At 41.5% G+C, this 19,622-nt stretch overlaps 1 protein-coding gene across 1 annotated transcript in view; it reads left to right on the top strand.

Annotated features, from left to right (window-relative positions):
- Positions 1–19,622, top strand: part of COL19A1 (collagen type XIX alpha 1 chain) — a 352,005-nt gene that overhangs the window by 250,457 nt on the left and 81,926 nt on the right. The window contains exon 16 of the mRNA XM_065888668.1: positions 13,839–13,892. Within this exon, the coding sequence (XP_065744740.1) occupies positions 13,839–13,892 (54 nt within the window). The remainder of the gene's footprint in view (positions 1–13,838; positions 13,893–19,622) is intronic.

Below are 19,622 nucleotides of genomic sequence, written 5' to 3'. Positions count from 1 at the left end.
CACACACACTAAGGAACACAAGGGAAGGCTGGGAGGTGCTGGGTATGTCAGTTACCTTGGTTGTGGTGATGAGATCACAGGTGTTTGCATCTGTCCAAACTCATCACATTGTACACATTAAATACATGCAATTCTTTGTGTCTCACTTATACCTCAATAAAGCTGTTTCTGTAAAAGTTGAGAAGATCTGTCCAGTAAAGCAAATAGAGGGGAAGGAGAGAGCAAGCTAGGAGCTGCTGACAGAGGAAAGCAGCCTGAACAAAAGCTGAGCCCCGGGGAGTGGGGCAGGCGGCTGCCAGGCAGCTCTGACCACAGCACTGACAGGTCGGGTCCAGCCCGGGCAGCATCCTGGCAGAACTGCTATGAGCTCCCCATGTCCCAAGAAACCAGGACAATCTGTGAAGAGCTCTGAGTGGAGAGTCCCAGGGCCAGATTTCCTGATAGGTCTCTCTAGTGGCACAGTAGTTGGAATGCTGAGAGAGAGTGAGATTCATTGCAGCTATCATAGTATTTACTAGTCATTTGTATTTTATTACAACTGACATAGAGCTTAAGAGACGTCCCCCTTTACTTGTGGGCATTTTTTAGGTCAAAATGTTGTTGTTTTTCATTTATTTGTCTTCTTCCACTTTGTACCTTATGTGAGATGAGCCCTCCCCCCTTCACAACAGGAAGGAAGGTAACAAGAGAAAGAAGGAAAGGTTGGGAGGCACCAAGATCCTTCCGACTGAGATTGGGAGATGGTGTCTGACTCACCCTACTGGCTGGCGTCTGAGATTCCTAAAGCATGTGTTAGAATGTCTTATGACGATGTAAACTATAAAAAAAAATTAATTTTCTCTCTTATCAAGCAATAATCAAATAATACATAATGTCCCTCAAATGAGTGAACAGTATAGTATATAATTTTACTATATATGTTTGAGCAATTAGCCTTCAGAAAAGTTAAGGGAAAATTTTTTATTGATTTACTCTGACCGGTGGGATTGTCTGAAAAGAACCAAGGAATAGGAGTTTTTAGGAGACATGGATCCTTTGATAACAGCATACTTTGCTCAATTTCTTCAAGAAAATGTTCTCCCCTCCAGGGCTTTAGAGATGTTCCCTACATCAAAGGTAGTGTTGTTATTCTGGGGAGTGTCAATGAAGATTTTTAAAAAATAGAAGAAAGAAATCTCTAATGGCCTGAAGCAACTCAAATAATTAAAACATTTTAACCAACCATTCTATTTGTGATTGTTCTGAAGCCAAATTTGTATTTTCTCACCTTCTTAAGAAACATTTGTACCAAAAAGATTAGTTGTTTACAAAGAATAATTTCCCACAACTTTGTGTGTGTGGAAGGACAATCTCTTTCACCCTGAGAGAGTACATTCTCTAGGGGAAAGAATCTAATAAAGGAATATTTACTTAAAGTAGATCTTTGAACTAATGTTATTAGATTTTCTTTATGAAGTATTGTTTCATCAAAGTCATATATATTACTCCAATTTAGCTTCCCATACTTAATAGCAACTTTTCCTCTCTTTGAGGAAGGTTTAGTTGAAACTTAGACACATGTAATCTGCATACATAAAATTATTCTTATTGAGATGCTGGTAATTGAGGGGCAACTAACTGGTTCACAGAGCTGGCCACAACCCTTCATCACGTTTTATAAAGTATTGGTCCAATTTCCTGTTAAGAAGCAGAGCTGATCTTACCTACACAAAGGGAAAAGCTCCCAAATTCCCCCAAGTAGCTTCTGTCATCTTGTTTTGAATGAATATTCTTCATTGGAGGGAAACCATTAAGTAGCAATGTCTTGGACTGATGATACCTGCAAATACACTAAGATTATGATTTTTTAATTATTTATTTATTTTTGGCTGCATTGGGTCTTTGTTGCTGCGTGCGGGCTTTCTCTAGTTGCGGTGAGCAGGGGCTACTCTTCGTTGTGGTGCGTGGGCTTCTCATTGCAGTGGCTCCTCTTGTTGCAGAGCACGGGCTCTAGGCGTGCGGGCTCAGTAGTTGTGGCTCGTGGTCTCTAGAGCGCAGGCTCAGCGGCCATGGCTCACGGGCTTAGTTGCTCTGTGGCATGTGGGATCTTCCCGGACCAGGGCTCAAGCCTGTGTCCCCTGCAGTGGCAGGCGGATTCTTAACCACTGTGCCACCAGGGAAGCCCCTAAGATTATGATTGAGAGCAGTTTTCAGAGAGGAAGCACGAGAGCATTAAGCCTCTCCCTAGGGAAGGAAATAGCAGTAACTCCTGAGGAAACATATTCCACCAAAGAGAGAGAGATGGACCGGGAGAGATGATTACAGCCCTAGCTCTTGTGTTTGATGCTCCACTGCCAGCGCATTATGTAATCCTCACAACTATCACGAGAAGTAGAAATGATGCTCATTTTATAATGGGGTAAAGGTTGCCTGGAAACATCAAGTAACTTGCCCAGGATCACACAAGTATAAGTAGGGGTTATAGACTTGAGACCCAGGAATGGACCGCTAAACCCACCTTTATTCTCTCACTCACTCTCCAGTAAAGATTTCTTTGTCTTTCAAGCCTTCCAGTTATCTGAGTAGCGTAAAGGAATGGAAAACAGTGGCCTCGTGTTAGCATGATGAGGCTTCGAGAGTCTCGAAATGTCTTAGTTTATTTCAAAGTATTCCAGGTTTTCATTCCTTTAGAAGGGAGAGCAGAGCAGCTGGCAATGAGGCGGAACAGAAGAGTTTAACTAATGAGCCATTAAAAGCGGCATGTCTTAGCCCACCCGTTTGACACTTCCGTCACTTCTCATTCATCATCCCTGCAAACGTGTTTATTAAAAACAGCATTAATTGGAAAATGTGTTATTATTCCTTTCTGTTGCAGGCAGGGCCCTTGATTTCCTTTCTTTTTTTTTTCCTCTGGCATTGTTTTTGTGCATTGTTTCATTATTGCAGTAAGAGAATTGAGCAGTGGGGCTCAGGTGTGTCACAGAAATTCACATAATGTGTAATGTGGGCCAGGAGCTCCCTCTACTGTTTCCACTGGAAAAGCTCTAGAAATGACACTGTTCAGCCCTCAGGAGGCTGTCCAGGGTCCGGAGATTGCTCAGTGTTCGAGGCTTAATTATAAATCTACATGATTTTCAAAGTTTATTTTCAGGATTTTGTTGCATCTTATGCTAATCCTGTATTTTAAATACAAATGCTAGCTGATCAACAGTCATTTTCAATGTCAACTGGATGCCCTCTAGAAGTGAAAGCCCTTAGCTTTCTCTAAAATGCTGACTTATTGTAACATGCTGATAAAACTCTACAGCGTGAGTTTTTATGTCAGCTGAGTCTGGTGGAATTTACGCTTCTTTTCTAAAGGAACCATAAGATTGAAAACATATACAACCGTGTTGTTTCCATTTTAATTGCAGTGTAGAACTTCTTTCACCTTTAATACATGAGGCAGTGCTCAGTCCTGAAGGTTATGGTTACAGAGCAGGATACATGGTTAAAAGAGTGAATTTAGGATGTGAAATTGAATTCATTTATCCAACACATACTTACCTCGATCACCTAGCATGTGTTAATGACTGTTACAAACCTTGAGTATACAGTGGTTTATATATAAAAAAAAAAAAACAGACAAATTAAAGCTAGGGTCTCGGGCTTCCCTCGTGGCGCGGTGGTTGAGAGTCCGCCTGCCGATGCAGGGGACATGGGTTCGTGCCCCGGTCCGGGAAGATCCCACACGCCGCGGAGCGGCTGGGCCCGTGAGCCATGGCCGCTGAGCCTGCGCGTCCGGAGCCTGTGCTCCGCAACGGGAGAGGCCACAGCAGTGAGAGGCCCGCATACCGTAAAAAACAAACAAACAAACAAATAATAATAATAAAGCTAAGGTCTCTACCTTCAGTAACTTACACTCTATCATGTGTGTGTGGGGTGAGGGACCGATGGTGAAGAGGCAATTCCATAGGTAGACAAAACAATTTCAGCCTAATATGCAGTGCTGCAGGGGAATAAACTGGGTAGCGTGAGAGTGGTTTGGGAGGAAGAGTTGTTGCCCTAGTTAAGGTGGTCTAGGCGGCATCTCTGAGCATCTAGGAGACATTACTTGAGAAGTAGCCAGCCGTGTAAGGCCCAGAGCAAGAACTTTCCAACCACAAAGATCAGGAAGTGCAAAGGGCCTGAGGTGGGAGAGAGGTTGCTGGATTCAGTAAACAGAAAGGAGCTAGGAGAACAGTGCCAGAGGAGGCTTTGGAGCTGAGTGGCTTAGCCTTATGAGAGTGGAACTGGGGAGCCGGGTGGGGGGGAGAATAAGTGGCAAGGAAAATAATCAACTGGTCACATCTCCCTTTTCTAGGTCTTTGTGTTTTTATCTCAGGCGGTTAGATTTTTATTCTGATGTGATGAAATTATTATTCCTAATGATAATTCTAAAGGCAGCGTCATTGTAGCATATCGTTTTTAGTCTTTGCACGGACAGGGAACAGACTTGTTTGCTGAGAAAACAAGGAAACAGACAAAGCTTTGACAGTTGCCCATTTCACTTCAGCCCAGCCTGAATCCAGGGGACACCATGTTTTTCCTTGGAGATGGAGAATCTCATCACATACAAGTCTGATTCTCTCTTCCCCACAGCTACACCTGAGGCTTCCTTTCTGATAGGCTACAGGTTGAGATGAGCAGTTATAACTATGAAAGTCTATGCTCTGGAAACACCGTGGAACTAATGCCTTCCCGCATCTGTGCCCTGTTATCCATCACTATCCCCACCTTTTCCGTCTTCATCTCCAGCCTTATTTCCTATGCACTGAGGACCCACGGTGCAAAGCTAATGTTAGCAAGGCCCACCCCTAAGGGAAGTTAGTCCCCAAGACACATTTTGGGCTGCTCAATAAAGTGGATGACAAAAATGTCCAATTAAAACATTTGACTTCTTGCTAAAATACTCTGTGTGACTATGTGCATTTTGAGAACCCTCATGTCTCAGTGGGAATCCAGTTCATAGTCTGAACATCCGTTTACAAGCCTTGAATTGATCAGGGTTTTCTGTTTCTCAGTTTTCCTTTCAGCAAAGAACTTTAGTCTCTTTGGTCTATTAATGGCTAAAGGCCATGTACTGTACTGATATCTTCGGAGGAAAAGAACCTAACCATTTATCTGTGTCAACGGGAATAGTAATTTTATTCATAATAAAAATAAGATGACTTCCTCAGAGTTAAAAATAAAGATACCTAAGACCTATAAAATGGAGGCATGGCCAGTCAATCATTTTTATTGCCACTCGTCCCCCACTGGGGCCATGGTCCCAGACAAAACAGCTGTTGCCAACATTACTAACATTCCAGTGTCACCTTGTGTGGCCACAGAATCCGTAGACATGCATGTGAGGCAGCTGGGGTCTCAGGTGGAGAATGTGAAAACCAGCACTTGGGTTCCACTCCCTAATTACTTCTCTTTTTTTCTCCCAATGAGCAGCAGCAGTGAGACATTATTAGCCACTTTCTGACTGCCTGGGTTTTTTACTAATTATAGATACACTTGGGAAGAAAAGGATTTTATGTTCTTACAGCCACTGACTCCTTTTCTTCATTTTGGGTCATATTATTGAAACCAACTATTAAGACTTCTGAATGACAGACGTTGTGTATAGCAATGATGGGACAGAATATTTGAAATCCTTGATATATGGTCACCAAACTTGTTGTTGGGCCAGTGCATAGATTAAACACTGATTCTTTGTGAGAGGTAAACAGTAAGGTTTTTAATAAATCTGATTGGCCTTTGAGAAATATTCAAAAAGGGAAACTTGTTTCCCAAATAATCTTATAATTTGTATTTGCTGATATAGTTTACGAAAGTATCTCCATACGGCATTTAATTTTACCGCCGTATAACTCTGTGAAACAGGCAAGAAAAGATTATCTCCATTTTAACAATAAGAAAAGACTGGGGCTCCAGAAGTAAGGGGCTTAGCTAAATCTCTTCAGTCAGTTTTCTCTTCACAGCAGCTACAACCTGGTAGGAAATTGTTTCCATCAAAGGAGAGACTAAAAGAAGTTATGTGAGTAGAGAAGCAACAAGTTTTCAGCATTGTCCGGGGGACCTGAAACATGAGAGGAAATTCTGTAGAAAGTAAGCCTAGAAGGAGCTTCAGTTATATCTGTAATTTCATTAAAAGGTAAAGAGATCTAAACTTGTTTGTCTAAACTTTTTTATTTTATATTGGAGCATAGTTGATTAACAATGTTGTGTTAGTTTCACGTGTACAGCAAAGTGATTCACTTATACATATACATGTATCTATTCTTTTTCAGAATCTTTTCCCATTTAGGTTGTTACATACTATTGAGCGCAGACGTAGAGAAGAACTTATGGTTACAGGGGTGGGCGGCGGAAATGGTGAGGGGAAGGGATAGTTAGGGAGTTTGGGATTGACATGTACCAACACGTTTAAAGAGAGTGAATATTATCAGTTATATAAGTGGAATCTCAAAGCACTGATAGGTGCAGGCTGTGTAAGCCAACCTCCCTGCAGATTTGAGAGGTGTATTGAGAGATTCCTGAGGTCAGACAGGGGAGTGCAAGCTCAGCTGTTCCCCAGGTATGGTTTCTGTTGATGGTGAACTTTGGGCGATGCCACTGGATACAGATCATTTGTTTCGCAATCTCCATCCTTACTAGTTCTCATGCCCCGCTGGCTTTAATCACCTCATGCAGGGTCAGTGATGTGGCTTCGGTGGGGAGGCAAGGCCCCTCTTGAGACGGCTGCTGCCCCTTATATTACAGGAAGCTGACATGTAACGTTTTTGCTTTTGCAGGACATACTGAGGGGAAACGAGTATGAAACATTTTATGGATGGATAAGCAGAATCGCAGCATTAGGGGAGGAATCATTTTTTTCTAACTGTCATGCCATGGAAATCAGTCATCAATGTCCCAGCAAGGCATTCTATCAAGAATGCAATGGGCTTTATAACCAATTAGATGGATTTGTTTCATGGTATCAGGGAAAATAAGCTCCTTTAGAAAATGATTTTTTTTTCTCCCTTGGAAAGTAAAGTGTTAAAAACTTCTGAGCCTCGCAGCATAATGTAGAAAATCTGCTTTTATGAAATGGATTAATTATACCCATTGAATGCATTCACTGTCACAGCCTCATCCTCCCACCCCTGTTCCAAAATGACAAGTGAAACCAGCGGCTGTGTAATTTTGGAAAACAATCAGGTCACATATTGAGTATTTTGCTTATTCATACAACCATAAACTGCCTCTGCTTGAGTTCCCTCAATTACACAGCTCGGTGTGCAGGCCAGAAGAGACAAGCCCAGCTCAAGTGAGCACTTCTGGAATACACAGAGGGATGCGTTTGAAAAATGTCCAAAGTGGCAGATGTGAAAACTTCTCATTCAAGACCCAGAAGCGCTGCTCCGCTGCAATCCTTCACCTGTTAATCACGCTGCTTCTGAACTTCTGAACCAGGGTTGCTGGCATATCTCATACGGAGATACTTAGGAGCTACTGATCTTTCAAAGTAGAGTGCACGTGTATGCCACTGGGGTGGGGCAAGGGGGACCTGGCTGAGACAAGAGACGATCACTGCTGCTCAGAATTTCCAGAGCTTCACCAAGTTTAAGCGTTGGCTGCTGGCTTCTAACAAAAACTGCTCTTACCTTTTTTAGGGGAAGTCCCCAGAAGATGCCCTTGACCAATGCTTGAACCAGTGTATTGCTGTATCACTCAAATCCTTCAGGTCCCACATGGCAATACACAAATCTCTCTTCCACAAGGACACAATGGCACAATTGTAGTTTTGTTTGAAGGGTATCTCATCTTCTTACTAAGTGTGACTACTTTCCCATGACTGTTCATCCACTGCAATTTCACGCTCATAGGAATTTCAGCCTATCAATATGATCCCTAAACAAACTTACTCTCTTGTTTCTAGTCTTTTTCCCACCAACTCTGACCATTTGTGTGTTTGTTTTTCTTCTACCATCTCATGAATGCCAAGAATCTACCCCTCATTTGGTATCATTTGAACTTCAAAAGTTACTTAAGATGCCGATCAAGATTGCCAACTTCTTTCCTTTTCCCTCTCAGAAGTCTCCCTCTCACCTCTCTCTAATCCAGGCCCTCCTTGATTTTAACATTTCTTGTATCTGCCTGTGGTTCCTCTCTCTTGTCCTCACCCTCCTCCCATTCTGGTCACTCTCCTCTTGGTCTCTTCTTGTCCAGTCTTTGAAAAGGTGCATCTACACTGCGTCCCAGAGCTCCCTGTGCTTGGCCCTTGTAGATTCTGTCCCTCATTAATAGATCTGCAGCCTTTTACCCTTGAATGCCCTACGTGATGTTTTTAACCAGCTTTAAGATGATTGATTTGGGTTTTTTTTTTCTCTATCTGTCATCCCTCTCACTGTGAGGCAGATAAAGGAAAGAGTTAAAATATCAAAGATACAGCGTCAGGCCAACTTGGGTTGAAATCTAGCTGTTGTCTGCTAGTTGTATGACCTTGGGTAAGATAGTAAACTTTTTGTTATAAGTAAAATAAGGATAATGCCTACCTCATTGGACTGCTGTAAAAGCAAAATGCAATAACATACGTACCTGCCACACAGTTATTACTTTCCAAGGATTACTATTGTCATTTATTAATATTCTTATCATTATCCCATTTTATCATTCTCTTCCATCTGCTCATTATGTTTTACTTTCTGTCCCAGGATTTAATCCAGGACCTCCCATTTCTAAAGCAAAAGTGTTGATACCTTTCCAAGTTCTTTGATTATCATCCTCCTATAGCTTTTTCCTCTGAGTCCCACTTTTTACAGTCAAAGTTCATCTTAAGACTTAACTACATTTCTCAGAGCCTCATGCCAGAAAGTGAGTGCCAAAGGCCTGGGGGGCTGCGAAGCCACAGTCTTCAGGATCTGCACTTCCCCCTTTTCCGTACCTTCCCCTCCCTCGGTGCTGTCTTCTCCTGTCCCACCTGCCACATAGCATCCCGTTACTCCTCCCCTTGTTTGTCCCATCCAACTTGCTCTCAGGAAATACTTACTGAATGATCCATAAGAATATATTCAAGTGGAACAACTCTTATACTTGGTTCTACCATTTGTTTATTGCGTGATTTGGGGGTAAATCTATCAGTTTTTCCCTGTCAGATGGAGAACATAATCATACCCATCTCACATAGTCTTTATGAGAATCAAATAAGATGATGTGTTTTGCAGTCACATTCCCCTGCCGTCTAAGAAAATATAAGTGAAAACGTATTTAGAATCATCCTGAGCTGTATGAATATGAAACATTAGTATTACATCTCCCAAGAACACTTGTATTCGAGCTGGCGATAAAACCCAACACCAAATAAACCAGTCTTTCTATATGAAGTTTTAGGCAGGCATAAACCGGAAGGTGGGTGAGACGTTTTCAGAAATAAGAGCCCCTTCCCAGGAACCTTAAATTTCACCTAATATGTGCTATCTGGCCCACATCCCCACTGTAATCCCATAAAGGAGAACTTGAGGTCGCTGTGTTGAAATATAACCATAGTATAAACACTTAACGAATCCCCTCCTTGCTTCAGAAATCATATTTTGCAATTTGAGAGTTTTCAGCAATTTGGGGGGGGGGAGGGGTTGGAGTGCTGGTATCTCCTTAGCCACTAAAACTTTGTAGCAGAAACATTCTCTGAAAAACAATCTATTCTAAAATTACAACTGTTTAAGTTAATTAAATCCCAAGAGACAATGAAACAACTCATTTAGAGCAAATATTTAAGATAAATAAAAGGATCTGTGTTTAAAAGAAAAAGAAATTGATTTCCCAAATATTTTCTAAAGAGTACTATTGATTTTTCTCTCAGAATTGGAGACAACTTTCCATGTTGTAATTCTGGTCAAAAATCCATCCATAAGCTCTTTTCTACTAACTGGAGCTCACTGCAGCTTTGTTTTCGGTTATTTAGCCAGATTCTTAGATTAATCTGCATCTGTTGGCCCTGTATTCTGTGAGTTTGGAAGCTGCAAGACCCCTGCTCAGTTTGCTACCATTCCTAATTGAAATCAAAACGAATGAGCAAGAAATTGGCTATACCCTCAAAATTTTTCTTGCAAAAGATTCTGTTGAATTCAGCAAATACTGGGATGGGGGTACTATATGTTATGATAAGATAAAAAAGATTGAAACTCCTATCTTCAAGGAGTTTTCATTCCAACTGGAAAGATAGACATGTACTCAAACCACCATAAATCAGGGCTTCCCTGGTGGCGCAGTGGTTGAGAGTCTGCCTGCCGATGCAGGGGACGTGGGTTCGTGCCCTGGTCCGGGAAGATCCCACATGCCGCAGAGCAGCTGGGCCCGTGAGCCATGGCCGCTGAGCCCGCGCGTCCGGAGCCTGTGCTCCACAACGGGAGAGGCCACAGCAGTGAGAGGCCGGCGTACCACACACACACAAAAAAAACCCCATAAATCAGTATAAATGTGCTTCACCAAGTTATATATAATGTTATAGATGGAATATATATATGTAAGAGAAAAACTCGTTCTGACACTAACCTTCCCAGCAATTACTGTATTATTGAAACATGCTTCATCTTACCATTCCTATGAATGAGGTTAGGCTTCCTAATAATTTTTTTAATATAAGAAAAATAATTACTGGTCTTTGCCTTTTCTACTAGCCATTAGAAAGTTAGAAATATTTCTTGAAAATTAGCCCAAATGACTTTTCAATAACAAACTTTCTATCTCTTCTTATAGCAAAGCTGTTTTTTAGCATGCTTTGAAAAAAGTTGATTAGTGCAACTTTCTTCATAGAGGTTTTTGGTATTTCAAAGGTTGTTAGCAAAGTTAATTGGAAACCCACAGGGCCAGAAGGCAGTTGTGTACAACCTGAAAATATGTATTTGTGAATCCTGAAAGGAGCCCCTAATGAGAGAGCTCCTAATGAAGAGTGTTGGTGCGTGGAGATAAGTGGTACCCAGATGGCGCACGGACGTTCAGTCAGCAGTTATGGGGAGCTGAAGGATGCTTTCAGAGAAGAGGGAGGAAGGAAGACAGTTCAGGAAGATGGGCCAGAGAGGGAGCAGAGTGGCTGAGGGGCCAGGGAGACCCTGATTCAGAACATCAAGGGTGCGCTAAAGCTGACCCAAAGGCCCAGCCCTGACGGTGACAGGGAGCTCGCAGCAGAGACCAGGGAAGGGAAAAAAGGCAAAGCTCCGCATACGGCATGAACTGGCTGGAAAGTGAAAGTGCGGCCAAGACCAGGACCGAAGAAGCTTTAACACAGAGCTCTTCCCATGCTTTAGACGTTGGGAATCTGTGGCCCAAACTGAAATCTAAGGAGCTGATAATGCAAACAGTTGATCATTTTCACAGTAGCATCTGATGACGCTGGTGACAGACAGGATATTTCTCTGTCTTCCACCTCTAGCAAGATTTTAGCCAAAAAAAAAAACACGAACAAATAAAAAACCCTTTTTAAATGCTTTAAACTATTACCGAGCATATATGTTCCCAAGTTGAATGTATCTTTAATTCCCTTCATCACACCAGGCATGGTTCTTTGCAGTAGGAAACATTAGGGTCTCTCCCCACACCAGGCTGATGGACCGCTCCGGTAATTACACGCGAGCACAGTTGGGTTATGAACAGGTGTGTCTCCCCGGAGCTCGTGAGCATTTTACAGCTGTTGTGTAATTGTCTACTTATCCCATTAACTCGGGCGTCCTGTGTCTCCCAGCCCAACACAAATAGAGCAAAGCCGTGGTATCTGTATAGCTGCTGTGGGTCACTACAGGAGCAGGGTACTGGGACAGTTTTCCTTTCCATAACCATAATTTTAAAATGCCTGCAAAAATTATTTTAGGCTGAGAATCTGCTTTTAAGTTACAAGAGTTGAACAACTAAGAAGTGAGTTTGGGGCCAGGCTGCCTCCATTAAATATTAGCGCTGCCGCATACCAGGGTTGTGACCTTGGGCCAGTTAACTATTTCAAACGCTCATTTTTCTGTATCTTTGAATTGGAAATAATGGTGGTACATGCCTCATGGTGTCATTGTAGAGATGAAATGAGTTAGTCTATTTGAAACCCTTGGTGTAATGCCTGGCGCACGATACACACTACCTAAATGTGTGCCGTTATTATTTGATGGATTCTTCTGCTCTAGTTGACAGACGTTATTAATTGATCTGCTGTATTCAGGAGCCCCACTTGTTAAGCCTTTCCCTTTTAGCTAAGACAAATGTGTCTGAAGCTAAGTGTACCTACCACATCACTAGTCTTTGATCTAATTGACCTTATGATCAATACACATTCACCATTCACCCAATGCCTGCTATGCAGATACCCCTAAGTTACCTTTGATGCTACTACATACGGTATCTAAGATTTCTCCTTGCCTTGTTAAAAATAGTTGCAGAAGGATCAATGTGTATGGAGCCTCATGTCTCCTGAATTTCAAGAATGAGTTCCTAGCTTGTACCTTCTTGGCCAGAAACTTTGTGAAACAACCCCCAACTCAGTAATTGCTTTCCTCTTCGCTTCAACAGCCTGACCTGGAATACGTCACACAAAGCTGGCTGATGGAAAAAGAACCTGAAAAATAATTGCGCTTTGAGAATTATTTTCTGACATTAGCTCTGTTTTGATTCCAGCAAGGTAACAGCGTCGTTTGTCTTTCCAACCACAGTCAGCTCCGTTCCGCACAAGGCCTATTATTTTCTCACGAGTTATATCTGCCTCCTTCTATCATCCATCACTACATCTTGCTGTCCTCAACATTTAACGGCACAAAGTAAAGCCTTCACGTTAGACCTTCTGTCACAGGCCGTTCCTAAGAAACACCCGTCATAACTGTTGACCAACATTAATCTTTTCAAGATAACCTAAGGTGTTACCTATATCAGTGAGTGCAGCTAGCAGATGTTCCTTAAAATGTTTCTTCACTTTCCAAAGCTTTCGTTCGCTTTTTAAAATAATAATCTTTGTATAATAGTGACTTTGGTTGGCTGAATCATGATCTTTCGGTGTCTTATCTTCTGAGAACTTTGCTTCTGTAACATTTTCTCTCTTCCTAGGAGCTTACGAGGTGTGGATGAGATATGCAGTCTCTTTTCTGAGATAGCTGAATCTATTTTGGCTGAACTACCTAAATTAAAATCATGTTAATCTTTGCATTTTCTTCCACCTCTTTCCCCAAAATTTAATCCCAGAAAAACTCAGAGAACGCTTCTCTTCCTGGAAGTTTTAGGGACAGACAAACGTCTTTACTTCCTTCCTATCCACCCAAAACTCAGCAGAGCGCTTCGTGAATATTTCCACATCATCTGAAAACTACATGTATTTAAATGTCTTAAGCCCAAGGTTATACAGCAGATATCTTTTTCTGGCCTGAAAGTCCGTGGGAAGCCCATGTTCACCCAACTAATTCAAATAAGTAAAGCGATAACAAAACAATATTTTCCCCTTATTTTTTAAGGTAATAACACGTGGGCATACACTTCCATAATTCATTGATAAAAGCCCTATAAGAAGTGTCAAACATAAACAAGCTCTTCAGCCTCTTCCCTTGAGGAGTTTTATGGGTAAGATTCCTTTTAATAAGGAATATGCTGATGGCTGACCTTTGAGTAAAATGTTACGTGTTCCCAGTTAGGACCTTTCTTTGGATTCATGCAGGATTTAACCTAGAAATACATTTAAGAACCAGATAAGCTAATGTCCATGTGATACTCTATTAATTAGAATACTTGACTGAACAGACACTTCCTTCTTCTTACCTGTGAGATTTTAAGAGTTCTTAGATACATTATTTAAATACACATTGTTTTGGTAAATGTTTATGTATGTCTTTGATTTGTTTCTAATATAGGGACCTCCTGGAATACAAGGAATGCAACAGCCTCTTGATGGATATTATCACAAGGTATGGCTTCTTTCACTCACATCATGTATACAGAGATTTTATGTGATGGTATTCTCGAAAAATATAATGAACTTAATTGCTAACTGCTCAGACTTTGAAACATAATCACATATGCTTAACATCTTTCCATAATGAAAATGTTTCCGAAAAAGTATTTTGATCAGCATCTTTTCACAAAACCAAGATTTTATCTTCATTTAGTTATTTATTTTTAAATTAATTTGTTTATTTTTGGCTGGGTTGGGTCTTCGTTGCTGCGCACGGGCTTTCTCTAGTTGCGGCGAGCGGGGGCTTCTCTTGCGGCGGAGCACAGGCTCTAGGCCCGTGCAGGCTTCAGTAGTTGTGGCTCGCGGGCTCCAGGCATGCGGGCTTCAGTAGTTGTGGTGCACGGGCTTAGTTGCCCCGTGGCATGTGGGATCCTCCTGGACCAGGGCTCGAACCCGTGTCCCCTGCATTGGCAGGTGGATGCTTAAGCACTGCGCCACCAGGGAAGTCCTTATCTTTACTTTTTAAAAGTTTATTTCAAAGTTTGCAAAATTTCATACAAAAAATTAATGTAAAAAACATGTTTCACCGTTGATAGCATCATATATGCGGTTTCCCTGAGGGCAGAAAGAGATGATTTGCTACCTTAGAGCTCTGGGTACTACAACGGGTGACAGATTTCTCACCAAACTAACAGGTGCTACACTAAAATCTCAAGCAAAGGTTTACATACTATGGGTCAAGACTGAAGTCTCCCACCTCTCAGGAAGGAGCCACTTTAACTTCACCAAGATTTTTAATTACCCATTGGTTTGGATGGAATATGACATGGAAGGATCTGACAGCCAAAAGGCAAGACAATTTTGCCCCCAATTCTACAAGGAAGCACAGCAGATGGAGAAGAATGGGTGTGGGCAACCGAGTGTGACTCAGAGACCTAAGTGAGACCATTGGTTGGCTCACCTTTCAGCACACGTTTGGGGGTCTGATCGCTTTGTGGGGAGCATTCTGGCCGCTGACTCGGATCCCTTATTACATCATGGTTTATCACTGATAAGCTGCAAATCTGGAGAAACTCCCCTTTATGTCTGTCCTGTGTTCGTGGTCTCCCTTTCTTAGATTCCTCTGGCTACTTTTGTTCCTCTGTTTAAAAACCCAAAGAAACAGTCTGTGCCAGCAGAGGCCTTGAAGGCAGCAGGTGCACAGGAAATGACAAGCTAGTTAATTCAAAATCCCAATTCTTCCATCAGATTAAGTTCAACACGAAGACCTGGATTGTTTGTGGCTGATAAATTTTAAATCAGAAGTGTGGAACGTCTCTTCCACTTCCTGCATGATCCTATCTTAATTTTTCTCATTTCCTTAGATTTTCCAGGGAATATTGTATTAGGAGGAACGTATGAGGTGTATTGTATGATCCTTTAGTAAACATTTTCTGTAGAGATCTCTCTGTACCAACTTTTTCACAACCATAAGGCTTGGCCCACATGAAAAAACGTAAGAGAAGCATATCTAAAATTACTCAGTTAAAATACACTGCATTTCTGTAATGACATCTACTGGTACAAAATAGGATTTACTATAAATGCTTCAAAATAATGAGAATGAGTGGGCTCTGATCTAACAGTGTCAGCTAAAAAAAACTTAAAGAATATTGTCTGTTACTACCACCCTTGGTACAAAATTTACCAAGTTGCTACTCAGCTACTTAGATATTTGCCATCCTTTGCAAAACTTTTAATGCTCATCTCTTTACAAGTCTCTCAGCATTACTTCTGTATATAGTTTATCTTGCCAACGAGTCAGTTTTCCCTTAAATGAAGATCTATAGTGCATTTATATTTTAGAATCTGAAGTTGAGAACATAAATTTTTTACTTTAAGGTTATGTTTCCCCCAAAATGAGGCCGACCGGAGAAGGTGGGTGGAGAGTCTTGCTAACAGCAAACCAGTTCTCTGAATTTAGCTGTTGACTCACCTAAAAGAACTCCAGCTATTGTTACTACCGTTGTTACTATGGGATTGAGACTCACAGGTGTTTAGTCCACCTGTGCTCAGAAGGTGACTTCAGAATTGGAGCACAGCTGGGTAAAGAGGGGAGACCATAGCTTCTCTTCCCCAAATGAAACACCGTTGCCAGTTAACATCAGAAGGCTTTAGACCCGCCTGGGAATTAATGGAAGGTAACTTTCCAAATACTTGACTCTGTTTCCTTCTGAGAATAGTTAGGGCTGTTCCATGGAGGTCCCACCAGGATGGATGGAGGGGTAGGGCCCACCTTCTCAGCACCTACACTGAGCACCTTTCTGGGTTGTAACCGCCACCTCTTCACCCTCGGCTTCACAAAAGAAAGGGCCAAGTGTGCCATGGTGAATGAGATGCCTGTCTTCACTTGGCCATGTCCCCAGCAGGTCATGACCCCCACCGGTTTGGGATGCTGAGCTTGTTTCAATTTGCAGTTCATCGCATGCCTGATGGTCTGGCCGTCGCAAATAAGCACAGAGAGATGGGGGGCCCTGAGTGAAACTTTCCTGGAGAGTAAATAATGGACCATGTATTGAAACATATAAAGTGACATTCCGAGGTTAAAATAATCTTCCCGTTTAAATTGGCATTGATTTATGTAATGTCTGCACTTGAGTCCTGGGCCTCGGCACCTCAGCTCGCAGCAGCTCAGCCGTCCTGCAGCCTGGATTCTGCGGAAGCAGCTGCCCCTGGGAGAACGAGTGGCAGGCCACTCATACACCTCCCCTCCCCTTCCTCTCCTGAAAGAGCTCCTGGCTCATTCCCTCATCCCAGGAATCCTCAAAGCAAAGTAATTGCCTTTGGCCCCTGTACAAGAGTTGATCGTTTCCCCCTACACTTTTCCTTGTCATCAGAGGAAGAAGCTCAGGCATAAGAAGCCCTCTCCTCTCACAGCACAAATCAAAAAGAGAATTGGGGAAGAGAAAAAAGGAAGTGAGGAAAAGAGAGACTAAGGAGGGAGGTCAAGACAGTTATATAAGCATGTTTCTATGTATTTTGCATGCCCACTTGAGGATGCAAAGAATGAAAGGTAGATTCCCCTCTCCATCACAAAAATAATTTGCAGGAGAGCTGCTCCCATTCTGCAAGACTGGTTGCAAAGGAGCAACAATGCCGAGCATATTCTTCCCCTCAAGGAAAATCTTCTCACAATCCAGCAAACTGCTCTGCATTGTCTCCAGCTCTGGGGATTTTAAGAAAAATTTGATGGATTCTGTCAACTGCTAAAGCCGTCAGATCCAGAGCTCCTTACACCAATCTAGATGGGAAAGGAAAAAAAAAAAAAGCATTCTCTGTGGAGGTCAGGTACTTGCAGGTTTTACATTCCATATTGGTTTTTAAAGATCCACGTGGAAAATGTGTAGTTGGTTATCTTAACATCACCACCCTCGGTGCAATTTGCTGAGAATCATTCTCATCTGTTGGAGATTGATGCTGTGTCTCCCTGCAACCAGTTCCAGTGTTCACTTCTCCAAATTGTTGATCCAAGAAAACCAATTTGCTAACAAAATAATCTGTTTTTCCTTTCAAGTATCAAACCACAACTTCATTTTCATATGCACAGACTAGAAAGGACAGAAAACATTTCTCCAGAATCAAATACTCAAGGTCTTTCCAAGCGGTGAGTTAAACCCAAAGATAGCACAGAAAGTGAAGGCCTCCTTGGAAACACTGGAGGCAACCCTTCTGGGCCTGGAAGATTTAGAAATAAAATTTAAGTCCTAACTTCCTGTCTTCCCCTCCCAGTGCCCCAGGATCCACTAGCTTTGGAAAACATCATGGATTTAGGCACAGACATACGGATTTTTGGATTTTAGCAGTATTACAGAGAAATCTGAAACTCACCTGGGCCTGGCCCCTCCCCTCTGTGGCCCACCACACTCAGAGCTGGTGAAATGTGTTCCTGCGAGCACCTGAGAAGCTGGACTTGGTGCCAGCCTTGGGCCTTATTTCCAAGTGAGCACAGCCCTCTTAGGCCACATGTTCTATTTAACTTACTAGGGCTACTGTAATGAAGCAAAGTGACTGACTTAACCCCCAGAAATGTGTTGTCTCACAGCTCCGGAGGTGTTGACAGGGCCACGCTGTCTCTGGAGCTGCCGGGAGAGGTGTGTTCAGGCCTCACTCCCAGCTCCTGGTGGCTCCTTGGCTTGCAGTACCTCCAGCTTTGTTCTTCTTTCTCAAAATGACTTTGGCTATTCAGAGTCTTTTATGGTTCCATATAAATTTTAGGATTATCTGTTCTAGTTCTGTGAAAAACTGTAATTGATATTTTGATAGAGGTTGCATTAAACCTGTAGATTGCTTTGGGTTGCATGGCCATTTTAACAATATTAATTCTTCCAGTCCATGAATATGGGATATCTTTCCATTTCATTGTATCATCTTCATTTCCTGAATATTGTTGTAGAGTTTTCAGAGCATGGATACTTCACCTTCTCAGTTAAGTTTATACCTAGGTATTTTATTCTTTTTGATTTGATTTTAAATGGGATTGTTTTCTTGCTTTCTCTTTCAGATAGTTCATTATTAGTGTATAGAAAAGCGACAGATTTTTGTATGTTTATCTCACATCCTGCAACTTTACTGAATTTGTTTATTGGTTCTAATAGTTTTTTGATGGAGACTTTGAGGTTTTCTTTATATAGTATCAAGTCATCTGTCAAAAGTGACAGTTTTACTTCTTTCCTTCCCATTTGGGTGCCTCTTATTTCTTTTTTCATGTCTGATTACTGTGGCTAGGACTTCCAATACTATATTAAATAGAAGTGCAAAAATGGGCAAACACGTTTTCTTCCTGATTTTAGAGGAAAGACTTTCAGGTTTTCACTGCTGAATAAGATGTTAGCTATAGGTTTGTCATAAATGTCATTTATTATGTCAAGATAGGTTTCCTCTACACCAACTTTGATGAGAATTTTTATCATGAATGGATGTTGAATTTTGACAAATGCTTTTTCTGTGTCTGTTCAGATTACCCTGTGGTTTTTATCCTTCCCTTTGTTAATGTGGTATATCACATTGGTTGATTTGTGGGTATTGAACCATCCTTACATCCCTGGAATAAATCCTACTTGATCATAGCGTGTGATTCCTTTTATATATTGTTGAATTCAGTTTACTAATATTTCGTTGAGGACTTTTGCATCTATGTCCATTAGAGATATTTTCTTTCTTTGTAGTTTCTTCATCTGGTTTTGGCATCAGAGTAATGGTGGCCTTGTAGAATGAATTTGGGAGTGTCCCCTCCTCTTCAAATTTTTGGAATAGTTTGAGAAAGATAGGTATTAGCTCTTCTTAATATGTTTGGTAGAATTCCTCTGTGAATCTGTCTGATCCTGGACTTTTGTTTGCTTGGAGCTTTTTTTTTTTAGATTACAAATTCAGTTTTGCTACTAGTGATTGATCTGTTCAGCTAGTCTATTTCTTCCTTATTCAGCCTTGGAAGATTGTATTTTACTAGAAATTTGTCCGTCTCTTCTAGGCTGTCCAATTTGTTGGCCTATAACTGTAGTATTATCTTAAAATGTTTTGAATCTCTGTGGTATCAGTTTTTATTTCTCCTCTTTCATTTCTTATTTTATCTGGGTCCTCTGTCTTTTTTTCTTGATGAGCCTCACTAAAGGCTTATCAACTTTGTTTATCTTTTAAAACAACCAGCTCTTGGGTTCATTGATCTTTTCTTTTTGTCTCTATTTTATTTATTTCCTCTATGATATTT

Source organism: Phocoena phocoena, chromosome 12, assembly GCF_963924675.1.
Source record: "Phocoena phocoena chromosome 12, mPhoPho1.1, whole genome shotgun sequence".
Taxonomy (NCBI): domain Eukaryota; kingdom Metazoa; phylum Chordata; class Mammalia; order Artiodactyla; family Phocoenidae; genus Phocoena; species Phocoena phocoena.
The sequence above is the reverse complement of the archived record's forward strand: the minus strand, read 5'-3'. Positions and strand labels throughout refer to the sequence as shown.